This window comes from Denticeps clupeoides, chromosome 9 (genome assembly GCF_900700375.1).
Source record: "Denticeps clupeoides chromosome 9, fDenClu1.1, whole genome shotgun sequence".
NCBI classification, from domain to species: domain Eukaryota; kingdom Metazoa; phylum Chordata; class Actinopteri; order Clupeiformes; family Denticipitidae; genus Denticeps; species Denticeps clupeoides.
The window spans coordinates 4956333-4977410 of record NC_041715.1 but is presented as its reverse complement, the minus strand read 5'-3'; the positions used below and the strand labels follow the sequence as shown (position 1 = coordinate 4977410).

Here is a 21078-nt window from a genome sequence, read left to right as displayed (position 1 = left end):
ATATGCATCACGGAACACGTCGGTCTCAAGAATGAATTGGGATTAAAATAAATACTCACAAAATACTCACAATGAATCAAGACTAATTTCAGACGTAAAAAGAGATCCGAATCAAATATCTAACCCTGGTGTGGTCTGCCTTGGTGAGAACGTGTGTCGAACCAAAACAGGACCAAACGCTATAAATTTCAATGTCGTTACTTCGTCGGTACACTCGACATCCTTGACAAACTTGGAGTTGTGAGGAGGTGCAGTCGGGCTGATGACTACATGCGCACAGTAGTCCACAACAGACGGCATTTACTTTTATTATTCCCGCGGCAACACGACTAACCAATAAGCAGAGGGAAATTTCTCACGCAATTTAAATCAACATATTTTGGTCCGCTTGGATTTTCCCCCCGGGTGAAAGGAAACCGATCCAAGAGGAACATGTTACAAACTCACCGACTGGTTTGGACCAAACGTCAAGCTCCTCCTCCATGGAGGTCTAGGCGCTCTGTGCATGCTCCAACATTCCAGCCAGCACAGACTACGTCCCTCCTTAAGGTTAAAAAAAAAAAAACGCAATGCTGCGTTAAAGCCCATTTAACACGATTCTGGTCTGGCATGCATTCGCAGTATTTTGTGTTGTGCTTCTGTTCCACTGCAGCAACTTTTCGGTCCATCCTCCAGACATGGGTTCTGTGGGAGACTTTAACTTCCGTCCTCTGAGCCTGCTGCTTTTTATTTCCCGTCCAGCATTTAAACCGGATTCACAGATCAATGCCAGAGCCATCTGTTGGCTTCAGCAGCCTTTTAATTATTCTCTTAATTAAGTTGGAAGCACCACATCTTTGGGATGTGGAATTTTAATGAAATGCTCCACCAAGTAGCTTCGTCCAATATTAGCAGTTTGTTATAAAAGCACATTTCCGGGCTTTCAGCAACATCTACTCATTTATCACACGTGGATTAGCCGACGTCCACTGGAATGGAGGACGCAGGGGGAAACAAAGTTGCGTGGGACTTAAATTTGCATGCAGCCATCGGAAATAATCTGTACCACTTAAGCCTGGCTGGATTCGCTCTTGAAGTTCCACCAGCGTCCGGCTCGTGCAGACTTGGCTTTCTAATTGTGATGCTCTGCACATTACCGGTCAGCGAGGATGCCCGGCGCTCCCGGATCGGATCGGGCCGCTCCTGACTCACACCTCCGGTGGCTCTCTGGCTCTCTGAATCGTCTCGCCTCAAGTCACGGCACGTTCGGATTCCACCAGCATTCACAGTGGGGACAGCCAATCCAATCATTTTGGACTTACACACGCACGTGCATAGAACTCTGCACAAAATCTTTTTTCTTTTTCTTTTCTTTTCTTCGTCTGGCACTTAACAATTCCCCAGCATGTTCTTTTCATGACAAGTTCGGCCTTATCAGGGCTCTTGGTTTTTGTAAACTCAAAATCTATAGAAATCGAACGAGATTTGCTGGTGCCTTCCTCCTGTAAGTCGCTTTGGATAAAAGCATCTGCACAATAAAGTAAAGTAAAGTAAATCATGTGCACGTTTTTAGCGAACCCCTGCCTTAAATCAGCTTGGACACGACTGGAGAGCTTTTCTTTCCTCGTATGCATATTTGAAAGTAGTGGGTGGGCTGAAGCGTCATGGTGGAGGACAAAAAAAGCAAAACTGCTGATCCTTTGAATAATTTGGGATAATGAACATCCCCGGAGTGCACAATTACGCGGCGACGTGGTGCAGACAACAACCGTGTACTGACGACTGTGTGCTCTGACCGGGTCAGGCCCGTTTACAGTGGCCCTAAAACACCATCGTACTTATGAGAGGTTCGTGCCTGAATGCGAAGGGTTGTGGATTTGAGTAGGTCAAAGGCAAATTTTATGTTTTTTTCTATACCCGTTTCTCACCCGTGCCGGTTTCTCTGTTTCTTGCAGGAGCGGGCATGCGCTTATGGCCTTCATGCTCTCGAGACAAGAAGGGAAGCTCAATCGCCAGCAGACCATGGAGCTGGGGCACCACATCCTAAAAGCACATATTTTTAAGGTGAACGTGTGACCTGGTTTCTGGATAGTCTGGATGGCCTCCTTCCAACACTAGAATATGAATTGCTTCATTTGCTGGTTTATTAAAGTTCCATGTGTCTCACCTCCACCGCTGGTTTATGTAACGCAGCCCGTGCGTTAGTTAGTGCAGCCAGAGATTGTGTTCGTTTTCACGCATGCACGTCTCCCAAAGCCCAACACTTGTTCGTCGTAGCCTGAAGTATGTCCCTGCAGCGTAATATTAACAATGCACAGATGTGCCAATAAAACATTTTGGGTCTGGCTATTAATTCTCTCCTCGACTGTAGCCTTGAGGCTTTTTAGCTTCATCTGATACGCCCAGGGTGTAAAAGAGTAAGAAATGTAAATGTACATTGTGTCTGATCAGGTGAAGAGACCATTAAAGACATTTGGACAGCTTGTCAGGAAGTTGACCTATGCGTGTGCGTGTGTGTGTGTGTGTGTGTGTGTGTGTGCTCTCAGGGCCAGAGTAAGAAGACGGGCGTGTCCTCCAGCGTTCTTCAGGCTCTCTGGGTCAGCTGCAGCACCGACAGCCTCTCTGCTGCCCTGGCCTCCCTCAGGAACCTGTACACGCCCAACGTCAAGGTACACTACTACCACTTAAAACCTCGAATTTTTTTTTTTTTTTTTTTTTATGGAATTGAAAAGTTGTTGAATTGTAAATTCAGGTCTTAAATTTCGTTCAGTAACCATTTTATCCCCATTCCTGCTGTTATTCCCGCTGCTTGACCATTTTCCGAGAATTAAAAAAATCTATTATAAACTAGCTCTTGGTGAAGGAGTCACATCTCGGCAGGGCCGGTGTGGGCCTGAATGCATTTTGGTGCTGGGCCATATTTTTTTTAAGGTTTTACTTCAAGAATCCCTTGCGGTGCGTTTTAATTTTTATCACATATTGCCTTCAAGCAGGAAGTTTGAGCCATATAGAACAAGGAAGTAAAACACTCCGCCCCTTCAGAGGTGAAAATAAGAGGTCAACTTAAAGCATCTTCACAGCCACACCTTCTAAGATAGAAAAAGATTTTTCACACATGGAAGGCTTGTCTTGTTCCTGAGCAATTTTGGTGTTTATAGGACGTTGTGGTAAAGACCTGGGCATAAATGTTTTTATGCATTTTGGTTAAAGGATGTTCATTAGGGTCGAGCATCCTGGCGACCCTGGTTTTGAGCATGAGAAAGGTGCTATATGATCTTGATAGTGTTTACACAGTGTTGATTGCAGCAGAGCTGTCTGGTGCTTTGTTGAGAGATCTTTGAAGACTGCAGACTTCAGAGCATAGTGTTCAATTAAGTTATTTTTATGATTCAATTTGATCAATTGATTTTTAGATTATTTCCTCCATGTGCCTGTACAGGTGTGACGTTGGTCTTAAATTTAATTCAATGTGGTCTTAAAAATGCTATGCTGCATGCTGCTTTTTCTGTTCTGTTTTATTGTAGTTTTTCAACTTGTTATTCATGCTTAGCAGTTTAGATTTTTCTCTATTGCGCTCAAAGTACAGGAGTGAAAATGTTGCAGGCAGACATACATTGAAATGCTGAGAGAGTGCAGTACAACCATCACTATGGAATACACCCTACACAATATATAATACACATGATACAATAAAATTTGCATAACGCAATATACACAAGCACGTTTTCTCGCTGTGGGATCAATATTATCTTGTCTTATTCTATCATAATTGGGACACAAAACCCGCACATCCACTCAACATACCATACATACACCAGTAGCAGACATATCCATTCCCGGCATCAACACCTGCACCGCACTACTGGTACTGCAAACATTCATAACGCCAAATCAGCATAATCCCAAAAATGCATCAAACCTACACTGCGCACGTCGGGATACAGTATAATAAATCCATACGGTGCTATTTACTTACGGATACCTCGTTCACCGTCCCTTATTGATCTCATGTTTGATTTTTCCTATCTGCTTCTGTTAAACGTGGAGTTGGAGTTGGCGCACAAAGTAAACTATTCCCCCCGAATGACTCACGCATAGCACGGCTCTGATGAACAACATTGCCAGATGAAATTAAATGAGCTCCTGCAGGCCTCTCTCTGGGCCAGAATGATGCCGCCAACACTACAGCCATTAATTCAGACCGGCACCATCTCAGATATGTGCTGTTCAATTAACGGAATCCACCGCGACTCCAGTAATCACCGAGAGCTTTTGAATACGCGCTAATTTAATCAGCAAAAGGCTCTGCTAATGGTGGCGGCATACACGCATTTATTTTTTATAAAATCGCGGCGTGAGAGGGAAAAAAAACTGCAGGAATTATGTATTCTTTCCCTTACTTTCCCAGCCATTCTCATTAGTCAGGAGACGTTCTCTTCTTGCTGATTCTTGAATCGTCTAGAGGGTTCTTCTTCCTCTTTTTTTTTTTCTTCTGTTGTCTAACTCTTTATGTAACTTGCTTTTGTGAGCGTAACACCGTCCACAAAGGCAAGAACAAAATGGTGTCGCTCCGATCCTTCAGGATTTGCTTGTAGTAATTTATTCTGTTGCGAATGTTCTTGTCCTGTGCTCTCTGCGCCCGCTAGAGCCTGCGGCGTCCGCTGATTAGTCATTTATTATGCATGTCCTTATCAGTGAGACCAAGGAAAATCTGATTAATGTACGCCACAACGCCGCAGTTGTGCGCCGTGCCACTTAATGAATTACTAAATTGCAATCCCTGCACTCCCAGGGCCCATAAATAGTAAATGGCAGTGATTCAGGTGGCATAACCTGGTACAAAAATGTAATATATATTAGATGGGCCCGCTGCTGCAGCTCGGCCCCAATTAAGTCTGGTTTTCCAGTGTGGTAATGAGGCTGAGTGAATCCAGCCTGGTAAGGTAGGTAAGACATTTAGGCCCATTAACGGGATTTTTGAGGTCATTTTGTAACCCCGTATTTCAAATTGCTATACTAGACATTGTGTGCGAGGCCTGTTGACCAGGGTAAGGTCAAAGGCATCCTTAGGATTTACATAAATAAACAGATGAAAGAATCGCTTGCTCATTATCTGTATAAAGTGGGAGAAACCAATTGTGACGATTGACAGCTCTCATGCACGTTACTTTATCATTTCCTTATCGTTACTTCATACGTCAAATACGCAAAGTGGCACAAGTGGGCAAGAAAATGGAGCCGTAATCTGAAGGCTGCCGGTTTAAATCCCAAACTGCCAAGTTGCCACTGAGTTGAAATTGAATACAAGCACCGTCCCACCACACTGCTCCCCTGGCACCTTCCATGGCTGCCCACTGCTCACCGAGGTGATGGGTTAAATGCAGAGGACACTGTAAAAAAAAAGACTCATGCTCGCACTGTATTTAAAAACACTCATCTGATGTAACCTGCCGTGAAAGAGGCATGGCACAATAGTTTCTAGTTCATTAACACCAGTAGATTACTGTTGTAAAAGTGGTACAGACGTTACAGAAGAACTCAAAATAAAAGAAAAGAGAAAGAGGGATAGAGGAAGTTGAGTTAAAAAGCCAGGAGCCAAGCTGCAGAGCGGCAGCTCCGATGGAGGAGGAAGTGAAGAGAGCCTTAGCCCACAAGAGAAAATTCTTTTATACATTTGACTCCCAAAAAGTTCCCACAGACCAAGCAGGATTTGTCTTGTCGTGCAGCTCAAGTCATTTGCTGACTTTCGACACCTCTTGTTCGGGGGACGTCGCAGCTTGACAAAGATACAGGCGTCGGACCTTCATGAAAGACAAAAGCATAAAATGCCATGGGCCTGGGATTTCCCATCTTACAACAGGGGCAGTGGTGGCCTAGCGGTTTAGGAAGCAGCCTTGTAATCAGAAGGTTGCCGGTTCGAATCCTGCTCCCCGAGCACACACTGCTCCCCGGGCACCTGTCATGGTGCCCACTGCTCACTCAGGGTGATGGGTTAAATGCAGAGGACAAATTTCACTGTGTGCACCGTGTGCTGTGCTGCAGTGTTTCACAATGACTTCACTTTCAAATACCCTTAGACTGCAGTTCAATAGAGTGACAACACAATACAAATTATCTTAGGGGGATATTATGAACATCTGAGTTGATCTTGCATGTCCGCAGGTGAGTCGTCTGCTCATGCTGGGCGGGGCGAACATGAACTACCGTACGGAGGTGCTGAACAACGCGCCAGTGCTCTGCGTCCAGTCGCACCTGGGCCACCTGGAGATGGCCTCTCTGCTGCTGGAGTTCGGCGCGCAGGCGGACGCGTTGTCTGAGAGCGGCATGAGCCCGCTCTGCTTCGCGGCGGCGGCCGGACACCACGGCCTGGTCAGCCTGCTCTGCAAGAGGGGGGCCAAGGTCAGTCCAGAACCGCCGCAGCACGACATCTTCACACGCCAAGGCCCAAAAATTCAACAGCGAATGAGTGAGCTCTTATACAGCAGTGTGACATATTGTGTGGGTGGTAGTGGGTCGGTAACACACTCGCCTATGAACCAGAAGACCCAGGTTCAAACCCCACTTACTACCATCGTGTCCCTGAGCAGGACACTCAACTCTAAGTGTCTCCAGGGGGGGACTGTCCCTGTAACTACTGATTGTAATGCTTTAAATGTAAATGTATTGCGAGAGAACATGCACGTCAAGGGAAATTTATTCCTGAGTAATGAGAGGGAAGGTTGAGTTTACAAAAGTTGACATTGTTGTATAAAAAATTTGGATTTAAATGCCTAAGCAAGGCTTATGTGAACCTAGTGTGGTATTTAATTTGCATGTGACAATGTCAGTGCTTACTTCAGATATAACTTTTTTTCCCCATTTGGTTTCATGAAGGTGGACCATGTGGATAAGAGTGGTCAGTGCGCCCTGGTCCATGCTGCCCTGAGGGGTCACCCAGAGGTCATCGAGTACCTGCTGGAGCTGGAGTGGAGCAGCGAGGGGCGGCAGCAGGACTGCGGCCTGAAGAACAAGGCTCTCCAGCAGGGCTTCATCGCCGGCTCCAGCATGGGACACACTCAGGTGATCTATACCAACAAACCAAAAAAATACGCCGCGTTTCGACACATCCCTGTGCTTCGTAAGTAGGTTTTTGGACCATTGATCCACCGTGGTCCTCCACAGTGGCTTCATTAACTGGTGCTCACACCCCCCCCCCCTCACAATCGACCCGGCCCAGAGGCCAAAGGGGAAACGGGGAGAGCCGCTCCCCCCCTGCCCGCATCAGCACTTGCCTGGTGATTAATTTGTCACGTAGCGCAGGAGCGTAACTCACGCTGGCGGCGTCGCATTGATCCGCTGTGGCCGCCCCGCCTCCCCATGCCGCACGCGCCGCATTTCCTTAATGACGTGTTCAATAACCACTTCCTTTTGTTTGGCAGGTGGTGAAAGGCTTGCTGGCGCTACACAACGAGCTCGTGGTGCAGATTGACGGACACGACACCCTGTGGGGCGAGACAGGTAGCTTCCCGGCTGATTTGTTCCGCTTCAAAGCGGCTCTTTATTGGCTTCTGTTGAGTTAGAAAATGTTCCCGGGCCATTTTTCGTCCTCGGCGGGGATCTTGAATGCCACAAAATTCTGTCACAATTACGCCGGTATGCATCTCTTACCTGGAAGAAAGTCTCGGCCTCGGCACACTTCCGTCTTGATGGAGTGTAATGGAAGCTCCCTCCTGGGCGAGAGCTTTTTCTCCTCGGAATGGCGGCCTCCGTTTCCTCCTCCTCTGCGCATGTGAACTGACCATTTATCTCACTTCATTAGAGACATCCGGCTGGAGCTCATAGTGGACCTGAGGGAGAGGAGGGGCGTACGGCCTCGATACCTTCTAACGATCGGAAATGGGGACATCGATCAGTTAAGGGCCAGCAGAGAAGCAGTGCCTGTCTGCCTTATCGAGAGGGACAGTTTGTAACAGTGAGAATGTCCCTCCCAACCGTGGCGAAATGACTGGTGAGTGGAGCGGGGGACCTAAAGGAGAACAGCAGGCACCAGCCAGGTTCATTACAGGAGATGGAAGGTCTCAGAAGATCTAACAATTGTCTGGTCAAATGAGGTTGAACAGCTGGACGAATAAAGAACCCTCTGGTATCATCTGCATGAGACACAAAGAGCTTTAAATGAACATGATGTTCCGGCCTCCACAGTGAGGAGACCTGGGCTGCATAAAAGATTTTTATGAAAAATTCCTCCACTCTGCTGCCATTTGAGGGGGAAAAAAACAACATTTCCTATGATTTTTTTATGTCTATTTACACATTCAATTAGTCACCCGGTCGAAGGCCCAATGTTTAAGGCAGACAGACTAATCCTGCGTAAAAATCATTACGCACACTTTTTATGCATTTTTACAGCATTTACCAGACGCTCTTATCCAGAATGACTTACAAAAAGTAGTTACAGGGACAGCCCCCCCCCCCCCCGGAGACATTCAGGGTTAAGTGTCTTGCTCAGGGACACGATGGTAGTAAGTGGTAGTTTGAATCTGGGTCTTCTGGGTCATAGGCGAGTGTGTCACCCACTAGGCTACTACCACCATGCACCATGGAGCTTATATCTAAGCAAAAAAAACACTTTGGCTAAATTAAAAAAAAAAATTAATACAGTATTCAGTTCTGTATTCAGAGCTCTGCTCCCAAACAGCGGGGCCAATTTAGCCAGTTTGAACCTGACCTGGCCGATGGACGTTGGAGAACCTGGAAGAGACATGCAGGAACAGGCAATGTTACAATGGTGAAATATCTATTAATTTATGTCCAGCGTGGTCACTGTGAGGACATCTCGCAGTGTCGTGATCTTCTGTTGCCCTGCAGCCCATTAATGTTGGTATCCAGATAACAAACGGCGTGAAGACGGGGTTTGGCTTTTTGTTAGAGCAGGGACCGTCTTTACTGCTGCCTCAGTAGCATTTCCTCCTCCGGGCGTCCTGGAACGTTCCAGACCCCAGACACGTCTTGTCATCGCAGTGTACCGGGGGCATGAGTAGTCTACGGTAATTGCGTCTAGGGGATCCCGACACAGCAGGCGTCACGCGCCGCCATTGTTCACCCGCTGCTGTGGCTGTAAACGCATCGGCCAGGAACGCGCTGCTCGGTAATGGCGCCCATTACTCCTCGTGTGGGGTCAGCTCGGCGCGTGGTGTAGTCTGTCCACCGCCCGCTGACGAATGCCTACTCAAAACCGCCACAAGCTCGCTGACTTCAAGCCGCCGTTCGGTCGCGTTTTTTAGAAATTTTAATATGCATACGCAGCTGCGAGTCGCAGCTCCCATCGTCCCAGGAGCCGAGTACAGCTGGAAAGGGCTGCCGGGGACAGAAAGGGACAGAACTGCCGAGCTTAAGTGGGCTTGGAGTCGGAGACGGCACTTGTCCGCCGGTCCTGTACCACGCCGCAGTCCCAGAATCTGTCTCGCATGCATAAATAATATCGCTGACCCGACAATAAATCACACAACAGAGAAAAGCACGGTAGCCAGCGGGCCGCTTTCATATTGCTTTTGTCTACTGTAATTATGCCAAGAATCCTTTTGAATGATAAACTCTCCCAGCGAGCGCCCACGTTTAATTCCTCGTGGATTATTTATAACGTGGTAAAAACATGCTTCTGGAGCGGATGGGAGAGTCACACGTCTGACATTAAAAGCCACAGAGCGCCGGCTCCCTGTTGGCGGAGGAGGTGATCGTGACGTGACCCGGAGCCAGGCGCTGAAGGACTCTTCCTGTCCACAGTTGACGGGTGGGCCTTGGTGTCTGACAGTGACAGTGATTTGGGATCGTCTGTGTTCCAGACTTGGGCAAAACTTACTTCTCGTTTACTTCGTTTGTGTTGACCCAAAGACAGATGGAGGACATTTATTTTCATTAGCATGCGTGTCCTTCAATTTAGACTCGGTCGGGGCAGTGGTGGCCTAGCGGTTGCCGGTTCGAATCCCGATCGGCCAAGGTGCCACTGAGCAAAAGCACCGTCCCCACACACTGCTCCCCGGGCGCCTGTCATGGCTGCCCACTGCTCACTCAGGGTGATGGTTAAAATCAGAGGGCACATTTCACTGTGTGCACCGTGTGCTGTGCTGCTGTGTATCACATGTGACATTCACTACACTTTCACTTCATTTAATGTCTTTATCTTAATACTGGAGCATTATTTCTGGTCATTCATCCATTTTTTTCCCCCTTATCTTACACCCATTAATTTAACTCCGCATTCACTTGTACGTGACTAATTACCATTCATTTTGAAGTCTAGCGGCCACGCGCTAACGCAGTATGTGCAAAGAAAAGCCAGTTAACGGGACTAGAGAGCCCTCATTTTTTTTTTATATTCTGTCTTTGAGTTCCATAGAGGAACGTGATGAAGGTGGTGCTGGACCCCACGTTTGGGTCAGGTCTGGTTTGCATTTACATTTACAGCATTTACCAGACGCCCTTATCCAGAGCAACTTACAGTCAGTAGTGACAGGGACAGTGACCTTGGAGCAACTCAGGGTTAAGTGTCTTGCTCAGGGACACGATGGTAGTAAGTGGGATTTGAACCTGGGTCTTCTGGTTCATAGGCGAGTGTGTTACCCACTAGGCTACTAACACCCTATGGTTTGGGCTCATTTGTTCTCTTTTTTTTTTAATCATTTTTCCAAAGAGGAATGTGATGAAGGTGGCGCTGGACCCCGCGTTTGGGTCAGGTCTGGTTTTTGGCTCATTTGTTATAATATTTTTTTAATATTTTTTTGCAAAGGGGAATGTGATGAAGGTGGCGCTTTAGCACAGGCGCGAAACCCTTTTTACAACTTTTGTGGTAGTGGTTGATTTGTTGGTTGGTCGGTGCGGTGGCTTCTGTGGGTTTGGTGCTTTCACTCTGATTTCTTTGTCTCTTGAAGGAGCAAACTAAAAAAGATGAAAGTCTCTGACAGCCTTTAATCTCACTGATTCCATCTTCGCTGCCCATCGGTGCTCAGTATGGTGGCTCTCCAGGCGTTCGCAGGAGCTGCAGCACACACAGGGAAATGGAAGTACCACTGAGGACCTATATGGGTACAGATGCTTGTCGCTGGTTCAGCACCCTTCTGAAGTACAATACCCGTCCTCGCAGGTACTTTTTTGTACCTTAGTCATCTGTAGCATTTAAGGCACAATTGTGTACCTGTCATGACTGGAATTTAAAATTCTATTTACATATAAGTATGAAGTGTTGGTCTGCAAAGCACACTGGTTGTGTTGCCCAGGGAGCTGGGGGGCTCGAGACCTTGCGTAAGGAGCCACAGACGTGGGGAGGCTGGGCTCGAACCAGCAACCTTCAACTTTACTTTATTTGGCAGACGCTTTTATCCAAAGCGACTTACAATGGGAAGACACCAGCAATTCTCGTTCGATTTCTATAGAATATCAAGTATACAAACTAAGAGCCCTGATAAGGCTTAGACTTGTCATTGAAGAACATGCTCGGAGAGTGTTGGGTGCTAGACTAAGAAAAATTATAATGTATTTATACATTTTGTATTTGTTTGTTAAATGTGTATGCATGTGTATGTGTTAAATTTGTCTGTAATATTTTTGGAATAAGAGGGTTTTCACCTTCTTCTTAAAAGTGATGATAGTCTCGGCTAGTCGTGTGGAGGAGGGTAGGTTGTTCCACCAGCCAGGGACAACAACGGAGAACAGACATGATTGGAATCGGAGACCCCGTGAAGAAGGAATTTTTAGTCTCCTTTCGTTTGCCGATCTGAGAGAGCGTGTAGGAGTGTATCTAGGTAGTAGTGTGTTGATGTAGGAGGGCGCAGTTCCATTTACAGCCCTGTAGGCAAGCATCAAGGATTTGAACTCAATGCGAGCAGCTACCGGGAGCCAGTGGAGGGAGGTAAGAAGAGGTGTAACATGGGTGTATTTTGGCTGATTGAAGATGAGGCGGGCTGCCATATTTTGGACCATCTGGAGTGGTTTTATGGTGACTGCAGAGGCTCCAGCCAGGAGAGAGTTACAGTAGTCGAGTTTGGAGATGACCATTGCCTGGACGAGGAGCTGACGAGGACAGGCACTGAGTTATATACGCTGCTGTGTCTGTGGATTTTTTTTTTTTTTCGGTTTTCTGCTGCTGTGAAAAAATTACTTTTACAAACATCAACATCAGCCACTGTTGGAAAAATGATCCATTCTATCACTATTATGCAATCTCACAATTTACATGCATTTTTTGTTGGTACATTGGGGTTAATTGGGATTATTTCTTTGTGGTGCAGGTTCATGGGTACGAATATGTACTTTCATAATTCATGTTCTTTTAAAGATACAACATGGTATCGCAATGGACCTCTCCTGTGCCTTCTGAGGCACAGTCAACTGAAAGGAAAAGTTTTGTACCTGGAGGTTTAATATTGTACCCTGTGTGAACCCGTATGAGCCCAGGGCAGCTCCTCATACTTTGGGACTAATGTGAGACTCGGCAGAGAGGAGCTGGTCGGTCTTTAGGCGCCGCGGTTCACTTTCATGGTTCGCTGCAGACTGGTAGCCCAGCAACTAATGAAAAAATCCATTTGCAGCTGAACACAGGGGTGTAGTTAAAAAAAAGAGTTAAACCCAACAGCCAGGGTCTTAATTTAACTGGCTTTATCTATTTTGGCGTGGGGTTCGGACTTTCTGACTATATGGTAATGAAAGTGAAATTGAAAGTGAAGTGATTGTCACATGTGATACACAGCAGCAGAGCACACGGTGCACACAGTGAAATTTGTCCTCTGCATTTAACCCATCACCCTTGGTGAGCAGTGGGCAGCCATGACAGGCATCCGTGGAGCAGTGTGTGGGGACGGTGCTTTGCTCAGTGGCACCTTGGCGGATCGGGATTCGAACCAGCAACCTTCTGATTACGGGGCCGCTTCCTTAACCGCAAGGCCACCACTCCCCCAAAAATGTCCTGTCGACATACAGATCCTTATTAGTACACAATAGCAGAGTTATTAGAGTTTATTTTTGAACATATCGCCATACACCCCAGATTTGAAATATAAAGCAGTTTTGGTCGGTCAGACCTTCAGTTTTTTTTTTTTTTTCATAAATAGCTTTTTAGCAACTGGCAAAATATTTAGTTATAAAATTTATAAAATGCACACGTAAATTGTAATAGCGAATAGTGATGAAATATATTTGTGTTCAAGTCAGATGCTGCTGTCAGTATCCATTGGTGACGGTCGGCATCCATGCTCTTCCCTGCCGGGTTTGTGTCTTGAGGCTGGAGTGGCTGATCCCAGTGTGTGTGTGTGTGTGTGTGTGTCCTCAGCGCTGACCGCTGCAGCGGGCAGGGGGAAGATGGACGTGTGCAGCTTCCTGCTGGAGCAGGGGGCGCTGGTGCATCAGGTGAACAGGAGGGGCGTGTCTCCACTCTTCTGCGCGGTGAGACAGGGACACTGGCAGGTGAGACAATTGCTTGTAATCGGCAGGAACGTTGAATGTTTATTTATTTCAAAGAAATGAATTTAAGATGGTAATGCAAGAAAAATAATTAACAATATGAAAACATTTTTTACAAAATTTTGCACGTTTTCATATGTATTTTAAAAAATATATTCGGGGCCATTACAGTATTTCGTGCATCTTCCAACGCTTTCTCATCCCTGCTTCTGAGTGAGGAAAGTAGACAAGGTTGTCAGGCGCCGGGGGACAAATGAAACTGTGGAACTAACTGGCGCTCTCCCTCAGATTGCAGACTTGCTGCTGCAGCACGGTGCCGACGTGAACGCGAGTGATAAGCAGGGCCGGACGCTGCTGATGGTGGCCGCCTGTGAGGGACATCTCAGCACAGTCGACTTCCTGCTGTCAAAGGGTGAGTGGCCTTCGGCCTCGCGTGTCCCGCGGTCACCGATGGCGCGCCTTTCCGAACGTCTGCTGATCCATTGTCCCGCGCCCGTGCTCAGGGGCTTCTCTCACGTCCACGGATAAGGAGGGGTTAACGCCCCTGAGCTGGGCGTGCTTAAAAGGCCACAAGAATGTTGTGCAGTTCCTGGTGGAGAAGGGCGCAGTCATCGACCACACAGACAAGAATGGGCGGACGCCGCTGGACCTGGCAGCCTTCTACGGCGACGCCGAGATCGTGAGTCCTCCGTTCCAGAACACCTTCCCAGGCTGGAGTCCTCGCACGCTTGAGCACTATTTACCATAATGACGGGGATGCTTTACAAGCTTCTCGACTGCCGTGATTCGTCTGGTGACACCTCTCTGTAGAAAGGGTCACTAAACGGTCCGTGGGCGTGTCCCTGTGCCGCAGGTGCATTACCTGGTGGAGCGCGGGGCGGTGATCGAGCACGTGGACTACAGCGGGATGAGGCCGCTGGACCGGGCCATCGGCTGCAGGAACACGTCGGTGGTGGTGACGCTGCTGAAGAAAGGGGCCAAGCTGGGTACGAGCGCTTTGGTTAATATTCCCCGGGCCTAGACTCTCGTGAATTGTGGCGTCTGCCGGGATTATCAGTTAGAGAGTGAAAGGAAAAACACATAATTGTAACTGTTTATCTGTATATTATTATAATTTTATTATAAAGTTGTAATTTATGAAAATATAATTGTATTTTTTCTGGTGGCCCTAAAAACACCATGATAGCACAGGACAGAATAAGAATAGTATATATTGTTATATTGTTATATCGTTCAGAGCGAACCAAAATGAAAAATCTCGGAATGCATTCCGGAACCTTCAGTGTGTAAAATGTTTACAGCCTGTGTTACATTACGAGGTGCATTATTATCAACTCTCTCCCGTTGTACGAATCAGTAGACATCTATGGCAGGTTATCCAGTAAAGACGGGGGGGGGGGTCATGAGAGGGGCTTAGCGTCTCACCCAAAAAGGCGTGGCTTTCATAAATCCTGTTAGTCAGGCAGCGTGAATCCGGGGCGAGAACGTAACCAATATGCAGACAGATTACCCGCCGATTGAGGGAATTTCCCCATGAAAAGCAGGATTGTTGTGTGTGTGTGTGTGTGTGTGTGTGTGCGTCGCTGGATGGCCCATTGAGATTGGAGGCTGATAACGTCAGGTTAATGGGAAAAGCGCGGTCTCCGTCTCGCCTCACATGCCGTTGGAATGAACACGTCTAATTGTGCCTAACCAGACCTAATGCAGTGGAATGTGGCAACGAGGCGGTGTAGCTGTACCGATCACATGATCCTTCGGAGGGACGTACTGCCGTTTTCGGTTAATTTTAGAATTCGTTTTCCTCCCTTAAGTGACGCCCGGCGTATTTTATGTCCTGATAAAGCTGCCACAAGACAGAGCACCTCATTGACCACCGCTACCTTCATAAGGGATTGCATGCGAGGACAGCATCTGTTCTCTGTCACAATACCTAAAGTGGCACGTCACTAGAAAGTGGAGAAGATGAATTTGTGCGTCGGAGGGCACGACCTTCCTCCCATCGTCCGTGTTTCACTCTTATTTTGGCACGTTTTACTTGTTTGTTTGTTTTTTGTCTCTTATCTTTTGCATGCTGCGTAGTTTCTGCTCTCACTCACTCTTCTTTTTCTTCTGAACTGCTTTCCAAAAAAAAAAAAAAAAAAAAAAAAAACCTTCTTAAGGCTACAGAACGTCTCCTTATGATCGATCAGGTACAATCTTTAGGTAACTTTATTCCATACCAATTTCATAGTAAAAAGAAATACCCCAAGGTGTCTGCGGGGTGAGCCGATGTGCTGTGACCCTGCGCCCCTTCTCGTTTCCCAGGTAACGCAGCCTGGGCGATGGCCACGTCTAAACCGGACATCCTCATCATTCTGCTGCAGAAGCTGATGGAGGAGGGCAACCTGCTGTACAAGGTGAGGCCACGGGGGGTTCTTCCAGGTTCCTCCATCAAGTGGTACGCAATAAGGGATAGTCAAGTGTTAAGCCCCACCCCACCCTACAACACCCACCAGGACCAATCTACTCGCGCACACTGAATGTCTCCAGGGGGACTGTCCCTCTAGAAGCTCAAACCCAAATACCATCAGTACTTTAAGTTGCAAATGAGTCCATGCGACATTAGCAAACATGCAGTGCATCTTATTCGCGGGTGGTAGTAGCCTAGCGGGTAACACACTCGCCTATGAACCAGAAGACACAGGTTCAAATCCCACCTACTACCATCGTGTCCCTGAGTGTCTCCAGGGGGGACTGTCCCTGTAACTACTGATTGTAGGCGTCTTGAAGGGCGTCTGGTAAATGCTGTAAATGTAAATGAAGTTCAGAATTAGCCTTGCATCCCTCCCTGCACTTTGTGTTACCATAGTCAAGTCTCAATAAGACCTCGTACTTTGGACATTTGCACACGGATCTCTGTGCAAATGGAATAAGGTGCGGAATTTAAATGAAATGACTGTCATCTAGGCCACTCAATACAGAGACAGCGAGGATGAGTGATGGTGTGGGTGCGCTGTGCGGCGTGATTGATCTGTGACATTTAAAAAATGGAATTTTGTAGCAGAAAGGACGGCCCGTTCAGGTGGAACAGCGCTGATGGATGAGGGATGTGTGGGCTGGAAGAAACGATGCTTGTGCACAATAATGGATGCTTTTTAAACTTCTTCTGTTCTCTACACTTCCTTTTTTTTCACCATTATTTTCTCACTCCCTCAGAAAGGGAAGATGAAGGAGGCTGCTCAGAGGTACCAGTACGCTCTGAGAAAGTTTCCCAGGGAAGGTTATGGTGAGGAGCTGAAGGCGTTTAAGGAGCTGCGCGTCTCCCTCTACCTCAACTTGTCCCGATGCCGTCGGAAAACCAACGTGAGTTCCTCAGCCCTGAATGTTTTGAAGAAAAAGAGACCAATGTCATATAAACAGCCCACTTGACATTATACCAAATGCCTCATTGGCTCTCAGAACTATAAATGTCTTTCTAACCTTGGAACCAGAGAATAGACGTATAATGATGGCAGCTGTATAACGTTGGGCGTGACCCCAGCGCTTGTCCCGCACATGAACTCAATTCAGGATCTGGAAACAATTAGCTCTGCAATTACACTGAAATTAGTCAGTGGAAATTTGCAGAAGCATACCAACACGGGGACAGGCATGAGAATGCAACAGAGCAAACAGTGGGGAGGTTTGAAATTTTCATTAGAGCACGTCTTATTCTGAAATAAATTCGGGTCGTGCAGTAATGCCGACGAAACGTGTCCTCTGCTTTTAGCCCGTCACCCTTAGCGAGCGTTGGGCGGCCATGAAAGGTGTGTGGGGACGGTGCTTTGCTCAGTGGCACCTTGTTGGTGTGGGACTTGAACCTGCAACCTTCCGATTACGGGTCCGCTGCCTACTGAACCGTGGGCTTATGGAAAATGTTGTCTCGAATGTTGTCCTCTGCCACATTGGCCTTTCATAGCGGTGCTTTTTCTCACAGGATTTCGGCATGGCAGAGGAATTCGCAACAAAGGCTTTGGAGCTGAAGCCGAAGTCATACGAGGCTTATTACGCCAGGGCCAGGGCGAAGAGGAGCAGCAGGTACCCTTTTCTTCCTAACCACGGGACGTCAGGGACATTTTCTTAGCGGTGACCCACACAGCTGAATAATGGGAACGTAGTTGTGGCGTTCAGGCTCCAGCGTGACATCCCTCTGCTTCTTTGTTGTCCTCCAGGCAGTTCACAGCAGCTCTGGCCGACCTGCACGAGGCCTCGAAGCTCTGTCCCAACAACCGTGAAATCCGGCGGCTGCTGGCGCGGGTGGAGGAGGAATGCAAACAGATGCAAAGAGCCCAGAACAAGCAGCACACTGTGGCCAACCAGGCTGCGACAGCGGCGGAGGCAGAGGGTCAGGACTCGGACCATGAGCGGGAGCGGGAAGAGGAAGGGGAAGAAGAGGAGGAGGAGGAGGATGAAGACGACGATTCGGCCGACCACAGTCTTGGTAGGACCTTGGATGGCAACAAGAATGCACCGTGCCTGAAGGACATTGAGGAGGAAGAGCCGTCAAAGCACGACCCAAGAGCTGATCACTGGTCCCAGGGTGCGTACCCACTCGTCCAGACAATGCCAGAGTCACGGACCCACTCTCAGCATGGTGCCCGGCCTCCATCGCCCCCCAGCAGGCCGAGCCACAAGTACCAACGGGAGACCATCGCCCAACCAGGTCCCCTCATCCAATCCAGCAAGCAAGCACAGATTGTCAAAACCAACCAGCACATGAACTCCCTCCAGACAGCCACGCGATCTGGACAGAAATCCCAACCTCCGTATGGACCCTCTAGCCCACTGCCAAGCCGCCACATCTCCAGCTCCCTTAAAGCAGGGCCTGGCATCGACATCAGTCCTCTTCCACCTCCTGCCAATGAGCCAGGGTCCACCTACAATGAGCGCCGGTCAGTGCCTGCAGCTCCCCTGGGTCCTGGTTACCATCACTTCAAAATCGATCCATACGGCACCAGCAGGCTCTCCGCCCAGTCGGTGTCCTCTCTGGATGCCTTGGCGTCAACTGGGTCTGCGCCGGGAGGTCCTGGATCAACCTGGAAGGATCCATCCGGCACCAGCACAGCGTCCACTTCGGGCTCCCAGGCTGGCAGCATGAGGGTCTCCAGCTCGACCAGCAGCCTGGCCTCCAGCAGCAGCCTGTCCGACAGCGGCAAGCTCCAGGGGCCCGACGTCCGTTCAAAGACCTCCACCGCCGCGGCCGACAAGGGTAAACAGGGGTCGGCCGGGGGCGAGTACAAGCCCCGGCCTTTTATGGGAGTTATGGACAAGACGGCCCGCTTTCAACCACAGCAGCTGCAGCCCTTCCCGGGACACCTGCCCCCTGGGCGCACCTGGCAGAGCCACTCATCGGAGGGCCTGGTGGGCCACGGCGAGCTGCTGCCTTTCTCCAAGGCGGGGGGCCCGTACCACGAAGCGCTCAGGGCCTCATCTCAGGGTGCCGCGGTGGGGTTCCACAACGGAACGCACGCCAAGGAGTTCTGCCCGGCCACCACCTGCTACGGCGAGTCCGTGGCGGCCGCCGCCCTGCCGCATCCGTACATGGACGGCAAGGCCAAGCAGCCCGGCTTAATCAACGATAATCCCGCCATTCATGTAGCGTCGATGAAACCAAAGCGATCCTTTATAGAGTCCAACGTGTAGGAGCGTTCGTTTCGCTTGCCGCAATTTTGACTCTCGCTCATTTGCCGAGTGTCCACTCTACACCACTGCAAGGCCGAGTTGGAGCACAATGGGACTCTTGTTACCGGACCACTTGTTAGCTGTGATCCAGCCAAGCTGGAGATGTCATCCGGGGTCGGCGGAGAGGGGGATTTAATAATAAAAAAAAAAATTTAGAAAACGCGATGGCACTTTACTCATGAGCGCCAGGCCCGGGCAAGGGCATGGGCCATGTCTACAGTGGTGGCAGTTGTGTGTGCTACGTCCATGGTGCTGATGCCTCGGAAGGATAGCATTACGTAGGGCAGTCATCTTTTCTTCTTTTTTTTTGAGAGCGAGAGAGATGGGCATTCCTTTGTTCATGAGAGGAGGTGTGTCCTCTGTCTGTGTACATAATTTTTAAAAAAGTATTTTTTGCCATTCTTTGAAGTGAAGGTTTGTGTATTTGTTGAACTGATATGTATTTTGGAATTTTATTTTGTCGTTTTTTTTATTATTATTATTTGTTTCAGATGTTTGCGGTGTACGTTGTTTGTATGTTTGTACATTATATAAATTTGATCTATAATGTTTTAAAAAAAAAATCCCTCTCTGTATCTGCTTCTCGTTGCTGTCTAGGTTAATTTATTTACATTGCCTAAGGCTTGGTAATTGTAAAAGCAATATATTTTATATAGTTATTTTTGCACAGCTACTAAGACATTTTACGATTTCAATAATAAGCTCTAAAGAGAATTTGGGTTGAAAGTGCATGCCTGTCAAAGTTTATAATGAAGAGTTTAAAATACAAATTATTTTAAAAAAGATATTGGGATTGGGGCCATAAAATCTATTTTACTATGTATGTTACCTGCAATTGTTGCAATGTTTCCAGTAATGTGAGCTGTATTATCCATATTCACATACTGTAATGGTGCATTATTACCATACTCACCAAGGGGAAAAATAAAAGTCCTGCTGTATAAAAGCGCTGCACATGTTGTTTTATTTAAGATGGAGTACACATGGTACAATATGATGTTATTGATATTCCTAATCTCATGTACTTCGACAGTTCTGACCTGGAATTGGCTGAGAGGAACACTGGGAGCAATATCTCATCACAATGATCTCAGTCTTTAAATATCATTCTACGATTTTTAATAGAAGGGTGGTAGTAGCCTAGCAGGTAAGACACTTTCCGTCAAACCAGAAGACCACAAAGCAAGACACTTAACCCTGAGTGTGTCCAGGGGGACTGTCCCTGTAACTACTGATTGAAAGGCGTTCTGGATAAGGTCTGGTAAATGCTGTAAATGTAGAAGACAAATGCCAGATTCCCAGTTTTTAGTCAACACGGTAATAAATACACATGAAAGGGTAAACTGGGGCTTTATTTGATATAATAATACACTTGATGTAGTTTTACATGGTAATTACAGAATAACATTTTATAATGTTGTGAACTATTTGCACCTTCTTCTCATGGCTAATATAAATGGTCAATATGTACTTCACATTGATGTGTATATATATATTATATATATTATATGTATTCTTTGTCCATATGCTAATAAGGACCCTGATACCATGGCCATCGTCAGGGACCACAGATCCATTTTCACTGCGAATGAAAAGCTGTTTTATGTAAGACATTACACAATGATTCGAACCTTCTCCATCCCGGGCCAGCCCTTCAGCAGCTAATAGCCATCTTGAGCATGCTGTTGGGTTTGAGCAGTGTGATCCGCAGGGGTTGATTTGCCCCAGGATGATTACGTGGAACGTTGTACTGTTGGGCAGGAACTGCCGTTGCCCGAGTTACCTTGCATGAAGCAGGACTGACTGAGTACATGGTGTGTATGGTGGGCGTGGGGTTAAAACAGGGTTAAAAAGCCACAATAACAGTCTACTTCATTTTTCAAATCTACTCCATTTGAAGATTTATGCCCCCGGGTTTGAAAATACCCGCCTTACCCTGAAGTGGTGTTTAAACGACCCGTTTCCCTT

The 21078-nt window shown here is 47.6% G+C and overlaps 1 protein-coding gene across 3 annotated transcripts in view; it reads left to right on the top strand.

Annotated features, from left to right (window-relative positions):
* Positions 1-20056, top strand: part of tanc1b (tetratricopeptide repeat, ankyrin repeat and coiled-coil containing 1b) — a 114958-nt gene extending 94902 nt beyond the window's left edge. Inside the window, exons 14-27 of one of the 3 annotated variants that reach the window (XM_028990694.1) lie at positions 1935-2043; positions 2526-2648; positions 6142-6378; positions 6853-7038; positions 7398-7476; positions 13280-13413; positions 13699-13822; positions 13914-14089; positions 14264-14396; positions 15577-15612; positions 15715-15806; positions 16606-16752; positions 17366-17466; positions 17601-20056. In XM_028990694.1, coding sequence (XP_028846527.1) covers positions 1935-2043; positions 2526-2648; positions 6142-6378; positions 6853-7038; positions 7398-7476; positions 13280-13413; positions 13699-13822; positions 13914-14089; positions 14264-14396; positions 15577-15612; positions 15715-15806; positions 16606-16752; positions 17366-17466; positions 17601-19071 — 3148 coding nt within the window. In that variant the 3' untranslated portion in view covers positions 19072-20056. Of the gene's footprint in view, positions 1-1934; positions 2044-2525; positions 2649-6141; positions 6379-6852; positions 7039-7397; positions 7477-13279; positions 13414-13698; positions 13823-13913; positions 14090-14263; positions 14397-15569; positions 15613-15714; positions 15807-16605; positions 16753-17365; positions 17467-17600 lie in introns of all 3 variants that reach the window. The other 2 variants (XM_028990695.1, XM_028990696.1) reach the window with 2 other exon arrangements.
* The last annotated feature ends 1022 nt before the right edge of the window (positions 20057-21078 follow it).